Raw genomic sequence first — 27,606 nt, 5'->3', positions numbered from 1 at the left:
TGGATCAATCACCAGCCAAATCTCTATTTTCTTAGATCAGATTCTGAGACATTATGCCACAGATGCCAAATCATACATTTGAGACACTAGTGACTTCCTTCTCAAGATACAGGACCTACACATTCCATCTGACGCTTTAATTGCATCATTTTATATCTGCAGTCTCTACACCTCCATCTCACATGAACAGGGGATGGCGGCGGTAGAGAAAGCACTTCAGAAATCCACCTTTTCGTTGGACAAGATTTCCTTTCTTCTATCCTTGTTGAGTATAGTCCTGACTTGTAATTACTTTGTGTTTAACGATACCTACTACATTCAGTTGAAAGGTACTGCAATGGGTACAAACGTGGCACCTACGTACACCAACATTTTTGTAGCAGATCTGGAGGAGACATCGGTCTATGTGTCCCACCACTTCAGCCGAGTGCTGGGATGGTGGAGATACAGCGACAATGTGTTCCTGATATGGCATGGTACACAACAAGAACTAATTGATTTTCACACATACTTAAATTCTATTGACCCAGACATTAAGTTCACCATGACATCTTCAGACAACTGACAACAGACTGACAACTGATTTGTACACAAAAACAACGGACTGCAATACACAACTTCACTACAGAAGCAGCCATAGTCAGTGAGCCTACACATGTCACACCAGCTCTGGTAACAATTGCACAAAAATTCATTGACAGGGGCTATCCCACTAGTTTGGTAGAAAAACATAAAGATACAGTGGTCAACTTGAATAGACAACATCTTTTGCACTCATCTCAACGCACACGCTCTATGGAACGTCTGCAATTTGTAACAACTTACCATCACGTTGCAGGTCATGTTGCTCAAGTTTTAAAGAAACACTGGAACATTATCCGTGACAGTTATCCCAAAATCCCCAAACTGAACAATCCACCATTAATGAGCTACAAAAGAGACAGGAATATTAAAGACAGACTGGTTAAAAACTATATCTCTATTAAAACCAAACTAAGGCAGACGTTTCTGAAGCCTCAAAAGAAAGGTTCATTCCCTTGCTGTACTTGCTGTATTAATTGCCCACTGATGAACAAAGGCCCTACCTTCACTCATCCAAATACGCAGAAAACATATATATTGAAACATTATCTAACATGTAACTCCGAATATGTAGTCTATGTCCTCTGGTGTCCATGCCTCCTACTCTATGTGGGAGAAACAAAGCGTGACTTTAAAACACGCATCACACATCATCGATACACTATACGCAAAAAGAGACAAGATCTCCCTGTCTCTAACCATTTTTTTTAGAAGGGTCACTCAGCGTGATTTGAAATTTATGCTCATCGATCACGTTCCACCACTTCAAAGAGGGGGGGATCACTTGAGCATTCTCATGAAAAAAGAACTCTTCTAGATCCATGAGCTCCAGACACTTAAACCTCAGGGGCTAAATGTAGAATTTATGGTAAATCCAAAGATGTGCAAATAATGTGTCTAACCTCTTGTCCCCCTGATATATGATGATCTCTGAAATTATGTACATATGTATATATTAATTTGTATTTCTCTCCTTTTTTATTAATTAGATACAGAGGCCACCGGAACACTCACCCGTCATAAGTAATACTACACAGCACTTTTATATGGATTTAATAAACAGTGACCATTTCCAAGATGGCGGATTAACCTCTTCCTAACCACCTTACTTCAATCAATTCCAATATGGAGGATTAACCCCTTTCTGATCGGGACCTGCACAAGAGCAGCCAAGCCAGGGTTACCGCATTGGGCAAGCTCCTGTCATCTGCAGTTCTGTGGCGGACAGAGCGGCGATATGAATTGCAGCCGGGTCGTAGTGATCTGACTTGTGGTTCAGATTTGCATACCAGCGTGGGACCTGTGTCTTTCGGCAGCTCTTAGGACCCAACACACTTACCACTCCTCCTTCAGCTGGTTGCTTGGGAACGGTAAACATCGCTCTGTCCCACAGGGAAGCGTGTACCCTGTGCATGCGCTGTTCGTTCCTTCCCACGCCGTCAGGCACCATCATCCTCCGTCTGATCATCCTCCTGTAGATCGGTCTGAACCTCCTACATGTGCTTCTTTTACAGTTTCCCACGACAGTGGTAAGTGGATCTCCGTGACCTCTATTTCATATGTATGAACTTTGAGTGCTTTATGATTATTGAGCATGGACACTGTAAGCCACAATAATTGGATCACTAAGGATCACAAATGATCACCATTCAGCACCGCACTCTCCAACACATGGAGATATGTATATATCATTATTGTTTGCTATAATCATTAATTTTTATGTTGTTTACATATTATAATGATTTGATGATGTCACTAATTAACACTGCTATTTAATGGAGTCACTAGCCCCTCCTCATTATGCTTGATAACGGCCTCGTGAGAAGGCAGAAACGTTGCATCCTCCCTGTTATTTTTTGCCACATGCAATAAATATCACTTTTTTTCACCTTGTGCTGGTGTGCTGCGGAATTTTGCTGTGTAGAATTATCATATAGCCGTATGGAACTTCTAGTAATCACTGTATCGAAAGTTCCATAGGGCTCCATTATAATTGCGTCGACCGCTACTTTAACAGTGAGACAGAGATGAAGAGACAGAGTGCACACATCTGCCCCTTCATTCTAGCGATTTGTGGGGGTTTCAGCGCCCGGACCTCAACCAATACAAACATCTGACACTATGACATGTCATATATACACCTATATATGACCCAATATGTGAAGGTCCTACTTCAAACCTTATATATCAAACCAAAACTTGGTTTACTATGACATGTCAGAAGTTATAAGAAATAATAGGTAGGCGCTAAAGGGGTTGTCCAGGGAAAATCTTTTTCTTTCAAATCAACTGGTGTTAGAAAGTTATATAGATTTGCAATTTACTTATAAAAAATCTCTCAAGTCTTTCTGTACTTATTAGTTATTATATGTCCTGCAGGAAATATTTTATTTTCAGTCTACAATCATGTGACACTGCTTCTCCTGCTGCTCTATCCTATGGGGGTTTTCATCTCTCCCACACCCCCAGACCTGAGGGTAGGCATGGGGGAGGAGTTGGTGTCCTTCTCTACCCGCAGTGCACTTTCTAGGTCATTCCCCCTGAACCCTCACTCTCATTCCCCTTCTTTGAGGTTTACACCCTAAGACTCTTCTGCCCCCTTGCCCTCAGAGTTGCTGTCATCTACCGGCCCCCTGGCTCTCCTCGAAAATTCCTTGACCACTTTGCCATTCGGCTCCCTTATTTCTTATCCACAGAAGTTCCTACACTAATCCTGGGCGACTTCAACATCCCTGTTGACATTCCTATTTCCTCTCCCGCCTCTCAGCTTCTCTCCCTAACTTCCTCTTTCGGCCACTCACAGCTAACCAGCTCTCACACACAGGGGTGGGAATTCCCTGGACCTGATTTTCCTCCGCCACTGCTCAGTTTCCAACTTCACAAATGATCCATCAGAGTTATCCGACCACAACCTTCTCTCTTTCGCAATTAGTAACAACTGCCCCCCTCCTGACACTCCATCCCCATACATATACAGAAATCTGGACTGCATCAACACTCACCAACTCATAGACTCCCTACAATCTTCACTGTCCCCAATCTCATCCCTCACCTGCCCAAACATGGCCACACAACACAACCACAATACCCTAAAAACTACCCTAGACTCTGTAGCTCCCCCTACTCTCCGCACACCCCGCCACAGATGCCAGCAGCCCTGGCACACCCAGGAAACTCGGTTTCTTCGCCGGTGTTCAAGGACTGCTGAACGTCTGTGGAGGAAACCTAGAACCTCAGCAGATTTTATTTATTACAAGTTCACTCTCAAATCTTATTACTCTGCCGTTCAAGCTATTTTCACCTCTCTCCTCTCTTTACTCTCAAACAATCCAAAACGCCTTTTCAACATGTTTTAACTCTCTTTTCAAGCCCAAAATTCAGTCACCCATCACTGACCTCTGTGCTGAAGATCTGGCCTCCTACTTCAAATCCAAAATATCCGTTCTGACATCACCTCCCAGCCCCAAAGCCCCATAGATCCCATCCCCTCTCCCACCTTCTCTTTACTCTCTGCTTTTGATCCAGTAACAGAGAAAGAAGTCTCCAAGCTCCTCTCCTCCTCTCGTCCCACTACCTTCCCTGATGACCTTATTATTCCCTCACACCTCCAGTCTCTCTCTCCTGCTGTCACTACTCATCTCGCTAAAATATTCAACCTCTCCGTCTACTCTGGTATTTTTTTCCTCCTCATTCAAACACTCTATTATAACCCTATTGCTGACAAAAAACTTCTCTAGGCCCATCCTGTGTAGCAAACTATCGACCTGTCTCTAATTCGCCTTTCATCTCTAAACTCCTGGAACGTCTGGTCTATTCTCACCTAACCCACTATCTCTCCGATAACTCTCTTCTCGACCCCATACAATCCGGCATCCGATCCCTTCACTCCACTGAAACTGCTCTCACTAAGGTGTCAAACGACCTCCTGAAGGCCAAATTACAAAGCAACTACTCCTTGCTGATTCTCCTGGATCTCTCAGCGGTGTTTTACACTTTGAACCACCAGCTCCTCCTCTCCATGCTCAACTCTTTAGGACTTAAAAGTGGTAGTGCGGCGCTAAACATTTATTCACAAAATAACACACATTACAAAGTTATACAACTTTGTAATGTGTGTTATGTATGTGAATGGCCCCTTTCCCCGTGTTCCCCCCCCACCCTGGAAGTGTGGTGCATTATACTCACCACATTTGTGTCGACCTTGGGACAATGACGACATCTTCGGGAGGCCGGCCAAACCGTTCCAGCCATCCCTCATGCCGGCCCCCCCTTTGCCGCGTTATCAGCTGCTCAGCCGCGATTGGCTGTAACCTCACCCCTGCATTCCTACAAAATACTAGTGACTGTCTATTCCAGCGTTTCCCAACCGGGGTGCCGCGGCACACTGGCGTGCCGGGAGAACCCGCCAGGGGTGCCGCGGGATCCCGGTGGGAATTTTCACTGTCTCTTTAAGCATCCCGAGAAGCTGCGGCCACGCAGCTTCTCGGGATGCACGGATCACTTTGATGTTCCGCCCGCACAGTAAGCGGGCGGAACATTAAAGTGAGCAGACTGTAGGAGCAGGACCTTTCAGCGTCCTGCTCCTACATTCACTCCCATAGGCTGCCGGCACTTCATACCTGCAGCCTATGGGACACCGGGACGTGACCTTTCCGGCAGGCATAATGATGTGACTTCATCACGCCTGCCGGAGATCCCGTCCCTGCGGCTCGCAAGATGAAGCCAGAAGAGTAGGAGAGCTTCTGCCTGCATCCACACAGCACGGATTAGGTGAGTAGGATGTTTGTTTTTTTAGGGGCATCTCTGGGGGCATTATTAGTTCATGGGGGGCACTTCTGGGGGCATTATTAGTTCATGGGGGGCACTTCTGGGGGCATTATTAGTTCATGGGGGCACCTCTGGGGGCATTATTATTGTATGGGGGCACCTCTGGGGGCATTATTAATTCATGGGGGCATTATTATTGTATGGGGGCACATCTGGGGGCATTATTAGTTCATGGGGGCACCTCTGGGGGCATTATTAGTTCATGGGGGGCAACTCTGGGGGCATTATTAATTCATGAGGGCACCTCTGGGGGCATAATTAGTTCATGGGGGGCACTTCTGGGGGGATTATTAGTTCATGGGGGCACAGCAAGGGATCCTACATACAGGAGGCATCCCACATTCCTACTCGCTTTACTGCACATAACACCACTTTGGGAGCCGACAGGAGGAAGAAAGGAAAGGAAGTTGCTAGAAATGTGCGGAGCCTAAGATGTATGTCTCGCAGGTTCTAAAGAGATGAAACGTACCTAGAAGAAATCATAATGGAGTACTGGACTGGATGGAGAGGAAAAGGGAAAGTGACGCCTCAGATCAAAGAAGACGTCACCTGTGAGTCACTGTATGACCGTTTTCTTATTTTGTAGAACATTATTTAGTAGGGGTGCCCCGAGCTAATCTTTTTTCCAAGGGGTGCCCCGAGGTGGAAAAGGTTGGGAAGCACTGGTCTATCCACTGTCTCTAACACCTTTCTCTTTCTCAAACTTAATCCCTGTAAAACTGAACTACTTATATTCCCTCCCTCTAACAAACCCAAACCCAACATCTCCCTCTCAGTCTGTGGTACTAGCATAACTCCCGTGTATCAAGCTCCATGTCTGGGGGTTATACTATACTTGTATCTATCCTTCACTCCCGATATTCGAGCTCTTGCACGCTCCTGTCATCTTTATCTTAAAAACAGCTCAGACTGTCGCCCTGATCCACTCCCGTCTTGACTATTGTAACTTCCTACTAATCGGTCTTCCTTTCTCTAAGCTCTCCCCTCTTCAGTCTATCCTGAACGCAGCAGCCAGACTCCTCTTTCTCTCCAGCCGTTATACTAATGTCTCCCCCCTGTGCCCACTGCACTGGTTACCCATTAAATCCAGAATACAGCTCAAACCCCTCACCCATAAAGCTCTCCACAACTCTGCCCCTCCATACATCTCCTCCCTCATCTCCACCTACCATCCTTCCCGTGCTCTGCGTTCTGTTATGACCTTACACTAATGGTGGTTTTACACGGAGCGATAATTCGCCCAATCACACGATTAACGATTTTGAATGATTTTTTTTTATAACGATCGGCGTTTACACGGAACGATACATCGTACGGAATATTCGTTTTGCGATCGTTTAAGCCTATCTCACACATAGGGGAAATCGTTGAAAGAATGTTTACACTGAACAATCTGCGAATTTTTTGCGAACGATCAACGACGATTTGAGAACTTGTTGAGAGATCAAAATGAACGATTTTTCGCTCGTCGCTTGATCGTTCGCTGCGTTTACACGTACGATTATCGTTCCAATTCGACCGTTATCGGGCAAATTCGAACGATACATCGTTCCGTGTAAAAACCACCATAACCTCTTCTATAATAAGGTAGATGAAGTGTCGGATCCTCGGGGTATAAATTGCCCCTTTGTCTCTCCTACTTGACAAAGGGGCAATTTATGCCTCGAAACGCGTTGTTTATGAGACCATTAAAATTCATCGTTTTACTTCATCAAACCTGAAGCCGTGAAGCGCCGTCATTCTGGCTCCTGTGGTCCCCGCCTACCCCGAGGATCCGACACTTCATCTACCATTCTCCATTCCCTGATCTCCTGGCTTGGGATCTCGGCATCTACCCTTGGAGCCTGGCTGCTACGGCTACTACCTCTCTCTTCACTGATAGTGCATACAGGGGTTGTGTTCTTAGCACAACACCATCAGGTGAGCAGTTTTATTATCAGCTTGTTCGACCTACAATCTGTTGTTTACGTTATCACCCTATGGCGCCCTTTCCACTTTTTTAGCCCTACTCTTCTATAATAAGAACCTCTCACTCCCGCCTACAAAACTTCTCTCATGCTGCACCAGTTCTCTGCAATGCCCTTCCCAAAGAGCTCAGACTTATTTTCAACACCCACAGTTTTAAGCGTGCCCTGAAGACTCATCTCTTTAGGTGCGCTTATAACGTTCCCTAATCTCATCTTCCTCTCTGCTATGCCTTCTGCATCCTCTCTATAACCTCTTCAGTGCCATCTACCTTGTACTTGCTACCTGAAAATGGCGTGTGACTGGCCCGCCCAATCACCTATAGGCACTTTGAGACTTTATGTACAAGGACTGGAACACTGGCAAACAAAGCACTTGTTGCCTCTCGTATCACCCCCAGTCCTCCTAGTCTGTACACTCTCACGAGCAGGTCTCTAATAATGTATTGTTTTTATTTTAATTTATTTATTGTATAATTTAATATAAATATAACCTGTATTGCACTTATATATTAGAAAAAAAAAGCGCTGCAGAATCTGTTGGCGCTATACAGATAAATATTATTATAGGTGTGTGCCACCCTTTGAGATCAGGGCTCATTTCCTCCTCGTTCCTAGCTCGCTGCCTTTTCTATTACATGCACAGACAGCAAGCGGTGAGCAGCCCATTTAAGTCAGCGGCCGTCTCTTGCTGCTCCTATTGCACACAGTGAGGAGCTGCAGACCGTCGCTGTCTTTGATTGGGCCGTTTCAAAATGTTGAAAGACCATGATCAGCCGACATTGTGCATGTTGGCTGATCGTGGCCATTTAACATGACCTATTACACCAAATCATTTATTGGCCGGTAATTGGCCAGCGCGCTGCAGACAGTCGCTGACATGATCGTCGTCTTTAAATGTGTTGACGGCTGATCGTGGTCTTTTAACATGCACTATTACACCAAACGATTATCGGCCAAGTTTGGAATAATAGAGCCTATAGTCAAGAGCTACCCTGTAATTCCTTTTCACATGACTCCTACACTCATTTAAGTGAATGGATGTATTGTAACTAGTAATGAGTGAAGTGGGTGTTCATTCAAAGCTGAACTTCTGGCTTTTCAGTCCCGCAGTCTGCCTACTCATTCCTAATTGCAACATTGTGGGAAATGGTGGGTTGCAGTGAGATCAGCAATCCCTCAAAAGCTGCACTTTTTTATATGACAAATTTGTATACCTACCATTCTTGAAAGAAGATCAATGAAACAAAGGCCTGCTCTTTCTGAAGATCAGACGTGGACAAGGCAAAGTGGAGGTCGAAAGGGTTGGTGATACAGGGGAAGATGCGCAGGGAGATACTGCGGAGAGTTCAATGACAAAACGATCTGGGCTGGGGGGGGGGGTTACAGTAGAAGTCCCGAGATTGTGCGTAATCCACTCCACAGACAAATTGCCAAAAGGCAACATGCTCACTAGGGGACTGCCATCACCTCAGGTCTGGAGCCTGGATGATTCCCTTTAAGCAGGTTTTCTCAGATACAGCAGTGCATTATATTTGGATAAATACTGCTTTTTGTTACACAGCAAAACTCAGTGGCTTTTGTAGTGGATTTTTCTACCATGGTTTTTGGGCACCACGTCCCTTTTGCAGAGAGATACCAGTAGGATCAATATCCCAAACTTATGTCTTGTCATAGTGACATGTCAAAAGTTTTTATCAGTGGGGTCTGTGGGCATTGTGTCCATTTGTTTCTCCTTGACATCGCTCGGCTTAGTAGCAGTGTATGTGGTTTATAGAGGCATCTATATACCACCCCTGCCACTCAGCTAACTATACCGAATAGAAATAAACGGGCAAAGCAGCACTTCTGCCCATTCCTTTTAGTGATTGGTGAGGATGTCATAACCAAGGCCCCTACAGATTAGACCCCCCACAAGTGACAGTTTGGGTTACAAGTCACTATTTATTATTTACTTTTTATTATTATTTTTTTTCTAAATAGAGGACTTCACTGTGCCATCTGCTTATGGCAGGTGTAATACACTGCAGTACAGATCTGTTAGTGTTAAGGGTCTGTTATGTAGGTCAAAAAAAAAATGGACACAATGCCCACAGACCCCACTAATAGAAACATTGCTAAAAACAAGCAATGTAAAATTGATAGCGAGGATCGGGAAACTGCCTTATAGCCCTATTCCACGGAACGATTACCGTTCATAAACTCGCTCCAACGACCGCTCGTTAACGATCACTAAACTATTTTTTTAGCGAACGATAACACATAACGTGAACGATATATGTAGTGTAACAATTATTTTGCGGTCGTTACATGGTCGTTTAAAACATGGCCGTTTCTATAGGCGGGCGGGCCGGGTTAGCGCACGGGGCGCCGACAGCTTGGGGGCGCTGGTGGCATCCCCCGGACCTCACTTTGCTGCGTGCGCCCCACGGCCCCCCAGCGGCCCGCCCCCTCACCTGTCCCGACGCACGGCCGCCCGACCAGCAGAACGCCCGCAGCCCCATCCCCCCTCCCCCCCGGACCATGAGCCTGGCAGCCTCCTCACCTGTCCTGACGACCGTCCGCCCGACCAGCTGAACGCCCGCAGCTCCCCCGGACAGCGCTCCAACTGAGCGCCGATCACCTGTCAGGTTGCCGCTGCCGCCCCCTCACACATCTTCTCTCCTCTAGCAGGCACAGTGGCATCATATCACCGTGCCTGCTGGAGGGAGAAAATGTGTACGGCGGCGACCTGCTCCTCGCAGGCTGGAAGAGGAGAGAGGGACTCTCTGGATGTTTTAAGGTGAGTATAATTTTATTTTTTTTGTGTGTGTGTTAGGCAATGGGGGGGGGCAGAGCACTGTGGGAATTGTTATTATGGGGGCAGCACAGGGGGTGTTTATTACTATGGGGCAGAGCATGGGGGGGTTGGAATTTTTACTATGGGGACAGCATAAGGGGGTTTATTACTATGGGGGGCAGACAACAGGTGGATTATTAATATTTGGGGGGGGCACAGGGGGGGAATATTGATATGGTGTGGAGCACAGGGGGGGGTTATTACTATGGGGGGGCAGACCACAGGTGGATTATTAATATTTGGGGGGGGGCACAGGGGGGGAATATTGATATGGTGTGGAGCACAGGGGGGGGGGGGGTTATTACTATTGGGGGGGGGCAGACCACAGGTGGGATTATTGATATAGGGTCATCATAGGGGGGATTATTGATATGGGGTCATCATAGGGGGGATTATTGATATGGGGTCATCATAGGGGGGATTATTGATATGGGGACAGCACAGGTGGGATTATTGATATAGGGTCATCATAGGGGGGATTATTGATATGGGGTCATCATAGGGGGGATTATTGATATGGGGTCAGCATAGGGGGGATTATTGCTATGGGAACAGCATAGGGGGGATTATTGGTATAGGGCAGAGCACAGGGGGGATCATTACATGTGGGTAGCACAGTGGTACAGCTGGAGGCATTATTACTATATGGGGGCACAGCAGTGCCCCCATATAGTAATAGGAGCAACCCACATCCCTACTGACTTTAATGCACATGACACAAAAAAGTGGAAGTTGTAAAAGTGCGGAGCCTAAGATGTTTGTCTGGCAGGTTCAGAAGAGACGAATTGTAGCTGCAAGAAACCATCATGGTGGTCCGGGCCAGAAGGAGAGGAAAAGGAAATTGACGCCTCAGAAGACAACGTCACCTGTGAGTTACTGAATTACTTTTTTTTTTTTACCCCAGCTTAAAAGGGTTGAATAACACTTTTACATGCCATAATACCCACACTGCTTCTCCCTAGTAACCCCCCCCCAACATCACTTAATGGGGGGTGGGGGTGGGGCGCTTTTAGCAAGGTTCGCCCTGTAGTTCAAATTAGCTAGAAACGGCCCTGGTTTAAAACGTTCGCTGGGGTGATCATGACCATACGACACACCGACTGAAAGATTTCTAATTTTACGAACCGATTAGCTTATTATCTTTCAAAGACCAACAAATTTTTTTCGACATGCTGAAAAACAATTTTGAATGACAGTATAACGATTTTGCCTTTGTCGTTCGCTCGCTTACACCAATTCCACGAAGCGATTATCGTTAACAAGCGGTCGTTGGGAGCGAGTTTATGAACAATAATCGTTCCGTGGAATAGGGCCATTATCCTTGGCTGATTGCATCTTTTGGACTGTGGCAACGATTATCTGATCCAATTGGATTTGCACACATTTCCATCACATGTTTTCACAGCCATCCTTCCAGACGCAAATACATTGCCGATTGGGTCAGCAGACGTGCGAATGGTACACTTTAAACTCATACTTTGTTTTTTTCTCACATCAACCAATCACAGCTCAGGTTTCATTTTATTCATAATTTTTCGGACTCCCTAGGGCTGCATATTTTAGAAGTAGTTTATTGAATGTATTTGCAAAAATATTTCACTTGATGAGCGCTATAGGTTAGTATGTTAGTTTGAATGGGAATACACCTTTGAATTTACCTTTGGGAACCCCTGCACTAATAGTGCTGGCTTCAGTGTGGTTTTGCATGCTTCACCCCGCCAGTCTCTTTCCGCAGAAAACTCATCATTCTCTGGTCACAGCAGGCACGGCTGGATCTTGTCTGTTAGGTCTAGCCCCACCCATCTGACAGTAGTTACTATCTCTGACTAGGCCCTCCAGCCTACTTGACCATCTCTCTGTCATATACCCAGATATGTATACATGTTTATTGAGATATTTAGGCAGAGTGAGGTGTGATTACAGCCTGCTGCCTATTGCTGAGTTATGGGTGGGGAACAAATGACAACATTTTTAAGTAACCAAATCATTTTATTAATATAAATGTGTTCAATGGCACATATCGCTCAGATACAATATTTATGTATATAAAATAACAATATACGTTGTTAATAGTATATGTCGGTTTTCCTATTATGTTTTACAGCACCATAAAAAAGGGCCACCAAGTCATCTCAAACTAAGAGCCGTCTTGCATACAGGACAATAAGAGAAGCTCTACATACCCCAATCGAGCATTTGCTCTGTGTACACAATGTTCCAGCATTTTATATTTAAACAACACAACTGAAAGCAGCGACCTGCCTAACAATAAGGCAACGTTACATCCACAGCAGCAGATGTGGGCACTGTGAAGACTACATTACAAATGGCAACATACAGTTTCCATGTTGTGTGAGTAGCTTCACAATGTAAGGCATTAAAATGGTTCCAACTATACACAGAATGGCAAAATATAGAAATATACGTTCTGGTAAATAAGTATATGTTGAAATCTGTTTTAAATGGAGCATGACAAAAATTTCACATATAACTAACCTGCTCTCTAACCTATGAATGACATACCCGCTTATGCCTTATCTCTTGTGCATTTTAAAAAAATGTACCTTTATCCAATACCCCTCTGTTTTTATCACAGTGTCTAATTTAAAGAGGACCTGTCACCCCCCGTTAGAGCCCCTATACTTATCGGGCCGGGTCCCGCTTCCTGAGCTGGTCGGGTGACTGAGATTTCAGCGCCCGAAGTCCAGTGCATGTGCTCACATTACAGTCAGATGCGCATAGAGAATGAATGGGGAGTCCGATGCTCCGTCATTCTCAATGGGCATTGGACTCTCCTGTGAGCGCGATGAAGTAAGTATAGGGGGCTCTAACGGGGGGTCGGGAGCCTCTCACCACGGCACGTTGGGTGACAGGTTTCCTTTAAAGCAGAGTGTTTAAAAGTGAACCTGTCGTTTGTAAGAACTTTTGACATGTCACAAGGTTTGATTGGTCCAGGTCTAAGTGTTCAGACCGATACCAATCAGAAGAATGAGCAGGGAGAGGACCGAACTGCTGCTTGGTGTAAGAAAGGCTTCTCAGACTAAGGGCCCTATTCCAAGGGACGATTATCGTTCGAATTATCGTTACATTGTTCGGATCTAAACGATAATTGTTCGGTTGAATAGCAGTTAACAATTAAACGACGAACGAGAAATCGTTGATCTTTTAATAAGACCTGGACCTATTTTTATCGTTGCTCGTTCGCAAATCATTCGCAGTGAATAAGATGTCGCTCGGTCGTTCGCAGTAGCAACAAACGCAATAGCGACGACAAGATGACCGCAAGAACGATCATAAATAACGATTATCTTTCCATGTAAATGGGTGAACGATTTCAGGCCATTTGCAAAAGCGGTCGTTTGAAATAGTTTATAGTTAACGATTATGCGAACGATAATCGTTCTGTGGAATAGGGCCCTTACATTACAAACCCGACTCTTTTTCTAACACAGACCAGAAGTGGGGCGTGTTGCATCGCTCCCTCTACCACTCGTTCTCCTGATCGGTACAGGTCTAAACACTCAAAGCCAGACCGATTAAAACTTTTGGTATGTCTCTAATGACATGTCAAAAGTTTTTACAAAGGTACAGGTACAATCTAAGATGTTTGTGAGATGAGAAAAAAAGTTTTTTTGCCCCGTAAGGCTATGTTCCCACTCATAGTAGTGGGAACATATCAGGGGAATGCAGCAGTCTCATAATACAGACGGCCGCTAAATAACGATCATGATCTTTATTAGCAACTGTCTGTATAACAAGATGACTGCGTACCTCTGCTATGTTCCTGAAATGGGAAAATAGCCTAAAAGTGCAATTCTTGGTCATGGGCCATGTCTATTATTGGAGCTTAGCTCCATTTGTAATCTCATTAAACCCCTTTAATGTAGTATTAAATACTTACAGAGCAACTGTCTGAAAAAACTTTTCTGAGAGTTCAGACCCTGACTGATCAGTACAAGGAGGGAGACGTCCATGCTTCAGTAAGCTCCTCTCCCCACTCTGTGTCTGAGACCCAAGATTGTATTGGAAGTTGGTCTAGGTCAGATGACCCAGAGTTGGGAGTAAATGCGCTGCACTTGTACCTCCCTTGCTCATTCTCCTGATCGATTGCGGTCTGAATACTCAGACCATGACCGATCAAAACTTTTGATATGTCTCTATGACATATGAAATTTTTTTTAATGCACCTGAAGGTGGACGGTCAAATTAAATAATTTTGCCACCCAAGTGTGTATTAGCCTGAATCCAGCACAAAAGGTTACACACACCACAAAGGTAGTGCTAAAACTGCATAGGACAAGTACAAAAATACTCTCATATCCCCACAACTGTGCTCATAAATAAAAAAAAACAATGTCCTTAATGACTTGTCATAAGAAAAAATAGCTTTATAGTTTTAAGGACATTAGGTGGGCTTTCTCTGGACAAAGGTCTATATAACAATACATTTACTTACATTCCTCAACACTGCGCTCTGTGCAATCACTTATCCTATATACTATAGTGGGAAACTACAATGTGATAAAATGTGTTGGTAATATATAAATAAAGAATACTACTCCTACCAAGCTTGCCCCTCCCCTGGACAGAAGGCACAGTTCACACCATGGACTTCACCCCAGATTTACTATTGTTGTCTACTTGAAAGGAGGCATCACTTGAGTCAGTCTTACATTTTGTTGTATTTACTCTGTGGCAGACGGACTATGGTAATTTTGGCCCTATCCTTCTATCTTAAAGGGGTTATCCAGCGCTACAAAAACATGGACACTTTCTTTCAGAGACAGCACGAATCTCGTCTCCAGTTCAGGTGCAGTTTGCAATTAAGCTCCATTCACTTCAATAGAACTGGACAGCAAAACCCAGCCCAAGCTGGAGACAAGAGTGAGGCTGTTTCTGGAAGAAAGTGGCCATCTTTTTGAAGCGCTGGTTAACCCCTTTAACATGCTGCATGTCTAGCTTTTGCTGTAGGTTTGGTGCACTGAACCTGGAAGCACTGCAAAACCAGGTCATCTCCCTGTTCTGAAAATCTATTTACTACACTTGCTATGTCTAGATTTTGTTTATATAAATTTCAACCTCGTATATTGTAAAACTATTTTATTTGCCACAATCTGCTGCTTTTGTTGCATAAATCTGAATAGAAAGTCAGACAAGTTAAAAAAAATGTATGCTCTAATGTGTGCCTAATTTCTATCCCAGATACCTTACTATACTTCTTCCTTTAAGTGCTTTCTTTTGATCTATATGTTGCAGTTAAAACCTGTTTAGTTGCAGTAGCTAGTTACCACATTAAGGCCTTATTCCCATGTTCAATGCACAGTCCGTAAATACATTATGATGCTGGGATCAGTTTAAATTGAACAGCTGTTTCAGTAATGTGTTAGGGCCCTATTCCACCGGACGATTATCGTTCAGATTATCGTTAAATCGTTCGAATCTAAACGATAATCGTTCGGTTGAAATGCAGTAACGATTAACGACCGAACGAGAAATCGTTGATCGCTTTATAAGACCTGGACCTATTTTTATCGTTGCTCGTTCGCAAAACGTTCGCAAATCGTTCGCATTGAATAAGACATCGTTCGGTCGTTCGCAATAGATACGAACGCAATAGCGAAGAAATACGGAAGAAGAAACGATCGCAATTACGATCATAAGTAACGATTATCGTTCCATGGAAGTGAGTGAACGTTTTCAGGTCTTTCGCAATAGCGGTCGTTTGAGATCGTTAATCGTTAACGATTATTCTAACGATAATCGTCCGGTGGAATAGGGCCCTTAGACTGTTACAGTAACGTGAAGATGTAAACAGATTTGGAGCTCTCAGCATCATAATGAATCGTGATGAGTTCCCTGATTACAGTCCGTACCACATTTATAGAACGTACAGTAATCATGAAACTTGGGAATAAGGCTTTAGATGTGATATCCCTAAACATGCAGAAGACATTTGATTCCTGACATTCTAGCATTTAGTCATATTTCTACCTAAATGCTTCTATATAGATTCTAGTGACTGAATACCATTTCTTACTGTGTTAGGCCTTGTGCACACTGAGTAACTTTAGACAGAATTCAAGCTGATTTCGAGGTAAATTTTTACACTGAAATTTTTAGATGTGGATCTGAATTCCAACCAAAAAAGATATGTCATGTCGATTCCTGACAGTGTAATACTTTCTTTCCATCTTATACTCTTTACACTCCTTACCTTGTCATCCAGAATCATCCAAAAGTTAAACCTACTGTACTAATTTCACCTACTTAACCATCAAAGCTTTACTCACTTGTGTTCTTTATATCCCTACATATTAAACTTAAAAGGGGTACTCTGGCAAAAAAATTCTTTCAAATCAACTGATGTCAGAAAGTTATATACATTTGTAATATACATCTATTTAAAAAGTCTCACAGTACTTATCAGCTGCTGTATGACCTGCAGGAAGTGGTGTATACTTTCCAGTCTGACACAGTCAGTGCTCTCTGCTGCCACCTCTGTCCATGTCAGGAACTATTTAGACCAGTAGCAAATTTACATAGAAAACCTCTCCTGCTCTGGACAGTTCCTGTTGTGGACAGAGGTGGCAGCAGAGAGGACTATGTCAGTCCTGCAGGACATTCAGCAGCTGATAAGTACTGGAAAACTTGAGATTTATAATTGGAAGTAAAGTACAATTCTATATAACTTTCTGACAGTTGATTTAAAAGAAAAAAAATCATCAGAGTACCCCTTTAAGAGACTGAAATAGCTGAAAGTCCTTACACAAAATAAACCTAATATTTCACCATATTTCATATGAGACTGAGACACAGCAGTATGTTATTTGAAACCAAAAAAGCTAGCATGTTTTTAAGTGTTGGAATGCAGTGAATAGGCATGAGCATTTTTGTTTAGGGACATAGTGACACAGAAATGGGGTTTGTCTCCTACTACAATATATACATTTCCCTCCAGTGAATGAATAAAAATATTGTGCGCAAAGTGACTTATCTAAATAAGCTCAGTAGTAGTCTCAGTATTATAGTCATGAAAATACTTGTAGTATCTAAGATACAGTAGATTAACATAAAAAAAGTTCTAAATTGGAAAACATAATTTTACGGAACACAATTAGAGATGAGTGAACTTACAGTAAGTTGGAATGCCTCCAAACCCAAACTTTCTACATTTGACTCCCAATGGCTGAGGAAGATGGATGCAGCCCTAAGGCTGCTTGGAAAAACTGGGAAGAGTGATGGGCTATGTTCAGTTTTGCAGCCAATTTTTTTATGGGTGTCATTTGCATAAAACAGCTGCATTTTGGTGTCAACATGACGTCCGTCCAAAATACCATCAGGAGTCAAATGCGGAGTATCCAGGATCCAGTGAACCCAAACTTACTAAAAGTTCGCTCATCTCAAAACACAATGGCCCAGATTTACTAAGATTTTGGGGTCTTCAGAATTGCTACATATTAGGGTTTTAGATTCTCATCCCATTAGATCTATTAGGTATCGCATTGCCCTTGGTGTATTTGACAGTTTTGTTTTTTTTGCGTGACACTCTGTGCACCTACTTTTACACCAAACAGTGCCAATCACATAATTAATGTGAAAACCGACCGCTTTAAAGTTGGTCGGCGAAATGCAAAGTAGATGCACAAAAAAACTGTAAGAAAATTTGTAAATATGTCAAACATCTCAAAGAATAAAGGACATAAAGGAAAAACAAATACATGATAAATCTAAAAATTCAGAACACGCTGAAAAAAGAAAAAAGAACTTACAAAAATTGTCGGTTTGGTAAATCTGGGTCAATAAGTACACTAAATTAAAAACGACAAATATCTGCAGTGATTGGACCAAGTGTTCTAATATGAATACAGTGCATGTAAGGCTACATAGAAGGAAACATCTAGTTTTTGACCTTTGGTGGCAGTGGTTATATTATGTGCAGTGCATTGTCGCAGGCAAATGGGGAGACCAAATATTTGCCATGTGTTTTAGCCCCTTAAATCTCACACACGTGGGCACAGCGAGGTAGCTCAGTTGTGAGTCACAGTAAGTACTGCACATCTGTCCATCATTCACTTTCCCTTTTTTTTCAGTGTAGAAAAATATGGGTATGACTTTTTTTTTTACATTGTATAAAATGGTAGAACAATTTTTTTAATCAAAATATACTTTGTGCCAATATGTCATCAAACTTCTGTTCCATCGTGTAGGTTATTATGAACTTTGACTTCAAGGTTCTTTTGCTTAATCCTAACACTTTTAACCTCATAGTCCTCTTTGCTGTCAGTGAGCAGGTTGATGTTCCTGACAGTACAGTGCTGCCGGTTAAAGTTCTTTTCCATTCTGTCTATGTTTTTTCTTGAAGCATCCACCTTGGTGTTTAGTGGATATTCCTCGGCAGCATCTCTAGGTGGCTTCTTCTTTTTATTTTTCCTGCACTTCTGTGTGATAAGGCACACAGACAAGAGAACAAGCATAAGTAGCATTATGGCTGCAAAGGCACTTCCGATTGAAGCCCCTGTCTGAGATGCTGCTGTTGCTGCCCTTTCCATTTCCAAGTTCAAAGTCTTCATGTTAGTACCATTCTTAACCTGGTCTCCTTCATTGTCATAAATCAAAGAATCATCCAGTGTAAGCCTGCCATTCTTGTCAACTAGATCCCTGCGGGAACGCCTCAGCTGGTAGGTGAGTGATCGCTGAACTCTAGGTCCTGCTATTGTCTCCGGACCAATGATGTAAATAACTTGAAGGTACCACTGGTGCCCAGTTTCAACCTTTCAAAAATAAAATAACACATTTAATTAGTCAACCTTTGTTTAATGCCACTTCCTAGATATGTAGATTATTATTATTTTAAATGCAGAGATGTTTTGCTTTAGAAATATGCTGTATATATGCTGTATAAGGGGGTCTCTTTCAAATGAACTAGTGTCAGAAAGTTATATACATTTGTAATTTACTTCTATTTGAAATTAAGAATTTAGATCCCATAGGTGTCTGAGGAAAGTTTTTGGGATTAGGCAAAAAAAAATAAAAATGTACATTTTTTTTTCCTGAAAATGTAAATTTAGCCTAAAATTACTTATTTTTTTTTACAGAAAAATTGGGGTATTTGCACATTCTTCAGAGTATGGAAGAACCCATATGTGACCATACACTGCTGCAGGGCTCAGAAGGTAAAGAGTCACTTTTTAAGCACAGGTTTAGCTGGAATGGTTTTAGGGAACCATGTCACATATGCGCTGACCCTGAGGTACCAGTATAGTGAGAAAACCTGAGAAGTGTCCCAATTTTGTTACCTAATCCCCTCAAGGAATTCATTTAGGAGGAGTGTTTTCCAGAATGTAATGCAAATCAGGAGGTGCAAAGTGAGAACTAAAATTTTCAATAAATTCTTAATTATACAATCACATTAAAAAGGACAATTTCATGAAATATGCCCATGGGCTAAAACTCAAGGGAACATTATCTAGTTTTAGGTAAAATACATGTAGAAACAGAAAGGGTTCACAAACAGCGCTGGAATTATAAAGAGACGAAGGAAAGGTAGAAATTTTACTCACTTTGTAAAGGGCATCGACTTTCATGGTAAAGCCATCTACTCCAGGCATGCTGCTCATGGCATGAAAATCTGATGACTCTGCAGCAAAGAACGCTTCAAATGGGACATCATGGAAGAATTTATCAGTTACTTCTGGCTGGTTTCGGTCCTGCACAATTCATGGAAAACAGGGACAACTTGTTTAACACATGGAAGATATTGTACAAACACAGGAAACACAATGAAAACATATAAGGGCGTAACTGGTCTGTGTCATAGAAATGAAAAGATTTTACTACAGGTTCTAGATGACCGATAAATGCAAGAACTCTCCAAATATTCCCCAAATCAGCAATCCTTACCGGGTTTTTTAAATCTAAATTTTGTGTGTTTTGGGACATAGAGGGTAAATAGTCATATGGGCAATAAAGAAATCAGGTAGGGTATATTCATTGAACACTGCTAAGACTGTGTGTCTGCTATATTCCAGAAGGTGGCATCATTACTTTTCAAAGGAATTGACTTTGTGAGCATAACAGACTTGGAGTATTTTGCAGAACACGTTTTATTTACTAGAAATGTGGTTTATTTTTGGTATTTATTCACTAACTTTAACTGGTAGGTCAAGGTTTAATCTGCTGACAGTATAACACTATATATAAAGCAGCCTACAGATAATGTTATAAAATTAGTAACAATTACTAATAGAAACAGACTTCTATAACGGTAAGACATGCCTATATCTTAAAGCGACTCTGTACCCACAATCTGACCCCCCAAACCGCTTGTACCATCCAGATTGCCTCCTATTCATCAGCTGTGTTAGCACAGCACATGGGCTGGATCATTAATGTTCAGACAGGAGTAAATGTTTCAGTGGCATTCCTAATGATGAACATGGTGGGGAGGAGGGACGGAGGGGTGGTGCAAAGTTAGGGCATAGATACTCCTGTTGGGCACAGGGCTGCAAGTTTAAAAGTTGTTTTTTAGGACAATAATTGCATCACCTACCAAACGGACCCCAGGACAGATCTTGGATTAAAAGCAGCTATCCGAAGGTACAGGTGATTTTGGGGGGGTCAGATTGTGGGTACAGAGTCACTTTAAGTATGGACAGGAAATAATTGGTTGACATAAGAGATAACAGGACTTCCAACATGACACCTTCAGGACAGACAGACATGTATGCTGGCTTCTGCTATATTTAGATTTCCTCATGTCTATAAGCCTCATTTTTATCAACCTTATTTTTTGTTGCTGCTAACAACATTTTAGTTTGCCCATATTCCTTAGAGATATCTCATGTTGGGGAATAAAGTGGACGCCTACTCAGCATACAGCAGTACTACAAATGTTGGGAATTGTGCCACAATATGAGCATCTAAGTAAGAGATGCAAGAAAGTATAGCACATAAGAATGAAAGCTTACCAAAAGCAGAAACCGATGTTTTAGGTTTTTGTTAGGCTGGATACAACCATACTGGGGTCCCTCATTATAAATAGTTCCTGTTGGATCAAAAAAAGGAACATATCCATCCTTCCCAGTACAGAGATAAACCTTCTCCAGCTGGAGCTTGTATGCTGAATTCAGGTTCTGGTCTGGATTCCAGAGTACTCTTCCATACAGGGTTTGGCCTACAAAGAGAATAGATACTTAAAATCAGGATACTAATAACCATTTTATACGCTTTATATTGATATTAATATCTAAATAGCAACCTGAAAACAATCTTTATATCAGCTGTATTCCACGAGGCGAATGAATTAGGCGGTGAATTTTGCAACAGCTGGAGAGCCAAGGTTCCCTACCCCTGATTTATTCTGTCACAAGTTTTGGACCCATGACTTACAGTATACTTGCCTATTCTGGTAATGTTTAATCACCTTACATACATACCCTTGAACCTCTCATACTTTTAGTTGAGAATGCTTTCTAGTCGAAATCAGCAATAATTCCTTAAAAAGTCCCTTCCTCTCACATTTCCCGTGAATTAGCAGCTCATCCACTCATGAAAAACTATCCATATCTCCATATATTTTCTTTTCCTCCCTCTTTTTTTTAAATCATGATTGCATTTGTTAAAGAAACTTAAAAATATTAAAATATTCAACCTTTGGAGAAAGCTCCTTTATAATCCATCTCTGCTAGAGACATCTCAGTCTTTGTTGGGTCCATCAAGAAAATCTTTTCATTGTTACACAGCTGGAATTCAGTGTTTAAAGAATATACAACAGGCACTGGACGGTTGGTCTGCTGGAAGGCAATAGGAATGAGGAACCTAAGAGGAGAAATACAGTACCATATAAGATCTTTTGTCTATGAGAAATGAATATTATACTATTTATTACAAAACAAGTTTTGCTCTTGTTGAGCGACAGCATTTTTGTATCGTGCTGAAGAATGTACAGAATGTTGGCAGCTTCACATAATATAAATGAAGGCAACTAGCCAATAAATACATAGCAAATCCCCCTCATTGAGGCTTTGTGAAGACAACCACATTGCCTATATCATCACAAGACAAGCTCAAAAGCAACTCTCTGACCTTTCCGGAGCATGGGCTGTACAGGCCAGGGGTTTATCTCCAGGGTCTACCCATGACTGTGTTGGTTGCACAGTGCAGGGTATCAGGTAGATGGTATATTCTCCAGAATAGTCTTTTCTAAAAGGAAAAAGAGAATTTATAAAAGTTATTGCAAGTCATTATTTTCTGTGCTATAACTAAAGCAAGTACTTGTTTATCCAACACACGACGGTTATATATCTTTTAAACATGACAATAGTTTCATTCAGTTTATGCTCTGTTCATACTAGTGGCATGGGTGCTGTTCTTAACAAAAGCAATACAGCTATTATAGATTTGTTTTAGAACAGATTTCAACCAATTCTAAGGGCACTATTTCATTGGGCAATTATCGGCCGAATAATCTGTAACAGGGCCAGCGATCCAGCCACCTAATAAAGCCCTCAGTAGTGTATTCCCATCTCAGCTTGTCATCCCATTTCTATACAAGCTGATCACTGAGGGTCTGATAACAGGGACCCCCACTAATCCTGAGAACAGGGACTCCATCACCCAGGCCAGGAATAAAGAGCTTATTGTACCTGTGTGGCCACTGCAGCGAGCCCGGGGCCACCAAACTTTTATACCCAGCTGAGATGGGATTATACCTTCAATTATCCCATACTAATGGAGTCCCTGAGGATTTTGTAGGGGTTCTAATATTTCTGCTGCAATCTACATCAGTTTTCTGACTAAAAGCTGTATGAGGTTAGTTATACTATTCTGCATGTTTTACCTGCTGTATGAGCTTGTTGCTCTCCACAACTGATATGGGGAATCAAATGTCTGTGCACTCCACAGAGGCTGAAGGTCAAACTCAATGCCACCCAAATGATCAGGTGCCATAATACGGGATTTCATATCTGGAAGAGTGTGATGCTCCATGACAAACTGACCTGTGGAATAAAGTGCAATTTTATTTACTTCACTTATAAAATCTATTATGAAAAACATCAGATCTGCATGATATAGATGATATTGTTTAAGAAAAAAATTATTATTTTTTTAATTTATTTATTTAAAGGGAACCAATCACCGGAAAAACGCATATAGAGCTTTTGAAATGTGCTGTTAGAGCACACAGCACACTTGCCACACGTGTTTCCATAGCCTCCGTGCCTTCCCCGTGTAAGCCGCAAAGTAACTTTATAAAACTGGCGCCCTGTATGCTAATTACCTAAGGTAGTCACCTGGGCGGTGTTCGGCTAGCAGGTAGTCACACCCTCTGGGCGTGACTCAAATGGCTGAGTAGCTGTGACATTCTGATGCCGGACGCGGCCGCACATGCGCAGTGCAGCCACTTCCATTCCGGCGGTACTGCGCCTGTGCAGAATAGCCTCGAATAGCCTGTTAGCCAGAGTTCGAGGCTATTCTGCACAGGCGCAGTCCAACCGGAATGGAAGCGGCTGCACTGCGCATGTGCGGCGGCGTCCGGCATCAGTACGGAAGCGCGCCGACGTTGGGCACGGCGCGCTCCCGAGTGACGCCACAGCCACTCTGACATTTGAATCACACCCAGAGGGGCGTGATTACAGCGGAAGAACGCCCAGGGGACCGTGACTACCTGCTAGCCGAACACCGCCCAGGTGACTACCTCAGGTAATTAGCATACAGGGCGCCAGTTTTATAAAGGTACTTTGCGGCTTGCATGGGGAAGGCACGGAGGCTATGGAAACACGTGTGGCAAGTGTGCTGTGTGCTCTAACAGCACATTTCAAAAGCTCTATATGCTTTTTTCCAGTGATTGGTTCCCTTTAACTCTAGCTCAGACTCCTTCATAAACGGTGGATGTATAATACTTAGTAATAATAAATTTACTGTAGTAAATTGGTATCAGGGTTATCATCTCCATCATGTGAAGAGACCGGTTACATAGAAATATATGTAATGATTCATAATATTTAATATTTTTATTTTAAAATATGTCAGACTTCGGCTTGGGAAAATGAACACAAGAATATAAAATGACAACTGACTACTTATTTAAAGCATGGAAGTGCTGTGTGATCAGGTACTCATTATGGGAACCAGGAGACTGTTTTAAAGGATGCCATACCCAGGTAAATGTTTAAAACATCTAGTGGCAAATATAAATTTACCTCTGAATTTAGCATGGGTTTTAAATTCAATGACCAGACGACCATCCTCCCGAATATATATTCTTATAATCTGAAGTCTGGCAGACAGGACACTGTCTGTCTGAATTCCTGCATTAAAAAAGAAAACAACCAAACAATAAAAACAAAACATAAAAAAGAATTAAGAATGTAAAATTAAATAAATTTAAGTGTAGCTTTCATTTCAGGCGATTTTTTCAGGATAAGCTGTCCTGTGTGTACATGAAAAGCAGCCCTATTTCTGGTCATTCTGGTAATAGTAAATGGCATGTTTTCCCCTTGTTACCACCATGCACACTCCATCCCTGTGTCTGCTTTCCCTATGCTCAGCTGCAGTGTGGATGCAGACTAGCCTCTGTGCTGCCTCCTATACACTATATACACACTAAAAATCCTGCAATCCTACCTTACCGTAGCAAACCTTTAGAAATTGCAAGACCAGCACTGCGAAGTTTAACATGTGAATCCAGTGTTTTCTCTGGCCAGAATCTTCGCAAACTGGACAGGATATTTCTAAGCAATTCCTAATCACTTATTCCGCTTGGCTCCTTCCCCCTCCATAGTCTTCAAAAATCTCCATACACCTTATACTTTTGTCAGTTCAGACATCACAATAGGGTGTACGGGGTTCAACCGACCACCAACAGATGTCAGTAGAAATAGGTGTAGGGCACAATGCATAATCCCCACCTGTTTTGGGAGAGGTAAGCCAAAGCTCTCTGGCTGTGGCCTAACCCTCCCTATAGAGAATACAGGAACGCTCGGCCATGCTTATGTTTATGAAAAGGACAGGTGACGGATGGGAGAGATAACTGACTGATGAACGATTGAAGGTGTATGACCTTAAAGGGAATCTGTCACTTAAATGAAGGCAGCATAAACTAGTGACAGAAATGCTGAATAGATCAGTGTATTACTTACATCATTCTGTTCAGCTGTTCTCATCATATGCAGGAGAATAGGATTGTTGCCACACCCCTACCCCACCCTCCAGCTGCTGATTGACAGTTGACTGCCTATACACAGTATAGATAGATAGATAACTACCAATCAGTAGCTGGTGGGGTGTTGTCTTCTTCTCATGAATATCCAGGACTACTGGGCTCATGTACATAATGGAGAGGACTAGTTATTGTTATTCAGGAGGATATCTCTGGATCAGCTGCACAGAACAAGTAAATGATACATCATTCTGTTTAGCTTCTTTTTCACTAGTTCATGCTACCCTGAGATAGGACACCATAAACCTACTGATAGAGTCTCTTTAAGCCTATCTTCACTCCACTGTACACAGCTTCTCCTTGAAAGGATAAGAAATGGGGGAGGTGGGAAAACAGCCATGTGAGGATAGAAGAAAGCTCTTTTGTCTAATAAAATCCCTTACAAACTTTCTTATATTCGCTTGTCTATTGATATAAAGTTGTTTGAAATGACAGCTATACTTTAAACAGACATGAACAAGTTATTTATCAGCAGCATTAAGATGCAAGTAGAAAACATCTCAGTATTTCTATACAGCTCCACTCACAAGTCTGGCATTTTTAGTCATTTTATTATGTTCAATAAATTATGTATACCTCCATAAAGAACAACACAAATTACTTTCATCAGCTAAATGATATATATTTTGTTTCGTTTATAACAGATGCTGCAGTGCCATAAACCAGCAAGGCATCTTACCAGTCCTCCAGAGAACAGTATCGTAGAAGAAGGAGAATTCCATCTCTGTGTGGTGCTCCAGAGAAGCCCATCCCCTTGGCGCAGTGACATAAATGTAGGACACATACAGAGGAACATGAACTGTGAGGAAGGACTGGGCTGAGTCTCGCACCTGCCAAAAATGAAGATGTATGAAATATGAATTACATGAGCAATAAGAATACTGTAGACAATTACTTCCACTATAACTTTATTGTACTCACAAATTGTAAATACCCTTGAAAGACCGAACATCATTTGCATTATACAGTATAGGAATAATGAAATCATAACCTTATTCAGTAGTAGCTTCTGCTGCATCCACGTCGATCAGTGATAACAATAAAACCACCTGCCTATTATTGTGTAGAAAGCTCTCTGAGCCACCCAGGCATATCTTTCTCTACTTCCAGCAAATCAACTTCAAGAACTGACTGTTCCCTTGATGCCCATTATATCCCAAACTTTGTCAGGTACAATTGTGATGAGCTAATCTGTGTCATTCACTTTACCTGTCAGTGGATTAAAGGGAATGTGTCCCCTAAATTTTCTTTTAACGATTAAATTCTAATCTGTTTCTATTTTCTGACTTAACTTTTTATTTATTTCACTATTTGTACATTGTTATGGGGGCTGCCATATTGTCAGGGCTGTTTTTAACAGCATTTTATGACATGCTTCACAGCAAGCCTCATGGACATAAACAACAATATGGAATAAAAGAAAAGAAAGAAAGAAAAGGAAAAAAGGCCCGGCGCCTCGTGTAATACTGACAAATATATAGGATGATTGAGAGGTAGAAGGTTGCTCACCTTGTTGCCCCTTGGGCTTTGTGCGTATCACCCCTCACTGTCCGTGGGGGTACTGGGGGTCCTGTGAAAGGTCCGAGGTATGTGGTGGCTAGGATAATGGCTGCTGAAGCTGATGATACCCAAAAACGGGTTACTCCCAGGTGGAGGGGCCCGTGAGGACAAGTATAGGTAAGAGATAAAAATAAAAACGCAGGGGTATATATTACCAGCGCTGCCAAAATTATCCAACGGTAGCCGGAAGTAGTAAGACAATAGGTTTATTCTTAAAAGCACCACTATGACGCGTTTCGGAGACTATTAGGTCTCCTTTCTCAAAAATAAAGAAGCACTTTATTTTTGAGAAAGGAGACCTAATAGTCTCCGAAACGCGTCATAGTTGTGCTTTTAAGAATAAACCTATTGTCTTACTACATCCGGCTACCTTTGGATAATCTTGGCAGCGCTGGTAATATATACCCCTGCGTTTTTATTTTTATTTTTATCTCTTACCTATAAACAACAATAGACAGACTATGTCCGATTGAGATGAATGTAAAACATCACTGAGAGCGCTCTGTGACCTTTAAAAAGGTCATTCCACAGGGAGCTGCTATTGTCTTGTATTGATGATATCTACCTACTGGTGTCATATGATGCTGTAATGCTGTACAAATCACTTTACAGCA

The 27,606-nt window shown here is 42.3% G+C and overlaps 1 protein-coding gene and 1 long non-coding RNA gene across 3 annotated transcripts in view; one reads left to right on the top strand and one right to left on the bottom strand.

Moving 5' to 3' along the window:
• Positions 1-1,851: 1,851 nt before the first annotated feature.
• On the top strand, positions 1,852-26,543 carry LOC138797624 (uncharacterized). Its single transcript, XR_011363965.1, has 3 exons — positions 1,852-2,111; positions 19,308-19,385; positions 26,077-26,543. It is a non-coding gene; the product is annotated as an uncharacterized lncRNA (long non-coding RNA).
• FRAS1 (Fraser extracellular matrix complex subunit 1) overlaps positions 12,208-27,606 on the bottom strand; it is a 352,271-nt gene continuing 336,872 nt past the window's right edge. For both annotated transcript variants that reach the window (XM_069978024.1, XM_069978025.1), the window contains 8 exons: positions 26,112-26,262; positions 24,414-24,521; positions 23,051-23,210; positions 22,297-22,413; positions 21,863-22,029; positions 21,180-21,385; positions 19,773-19,919; positions 12,208-18,983 (listed from right to left, as the gene is read on the bottom strand). In XM_069978024.1, coding sequence (XP_069834125.1) covers positions 18,396-18,983; positions 19,773-19,919; positions 21,180-21,385; positions 21,863-22,029; positions 22,297-22,413; positions 23,051-23,210; positions 24,414-24,521; positions 26,112-26,262 — 1,644 coding nt within the window. In that variant the 3' untranslated portion in view covers positions 12,208-18,395. The remainder of the gene's footprint in view (positions 18,984-19,772; positions 19,920-21,179; positions 21,386-21,862; positions 22,030-22,296; positions 22,414-23,050; positions 23,211-24,413; positions 24,522-26,111; positions 26,263-27,606) is intronic.

This window comes from Dendropsophus ebraccatus, chromosome 7, assembly GCF_027789765.1.
Source record: "Dendropsophus ebraccatus isolate aDenEbr1 chromosome 7, aDenEbr1.pat, whole genome shotgun sequence".
NCBI lineage: Eukaryota > Metazoa > Chordata > Amphibia > Anura > Hylidae > Dendropsophus > Dendropsophus ebraccatus.
Note: the sequence above shows the minus strand (reverse complement) of the source record. Positions and strands in the feature narration are given on the sequence as shown.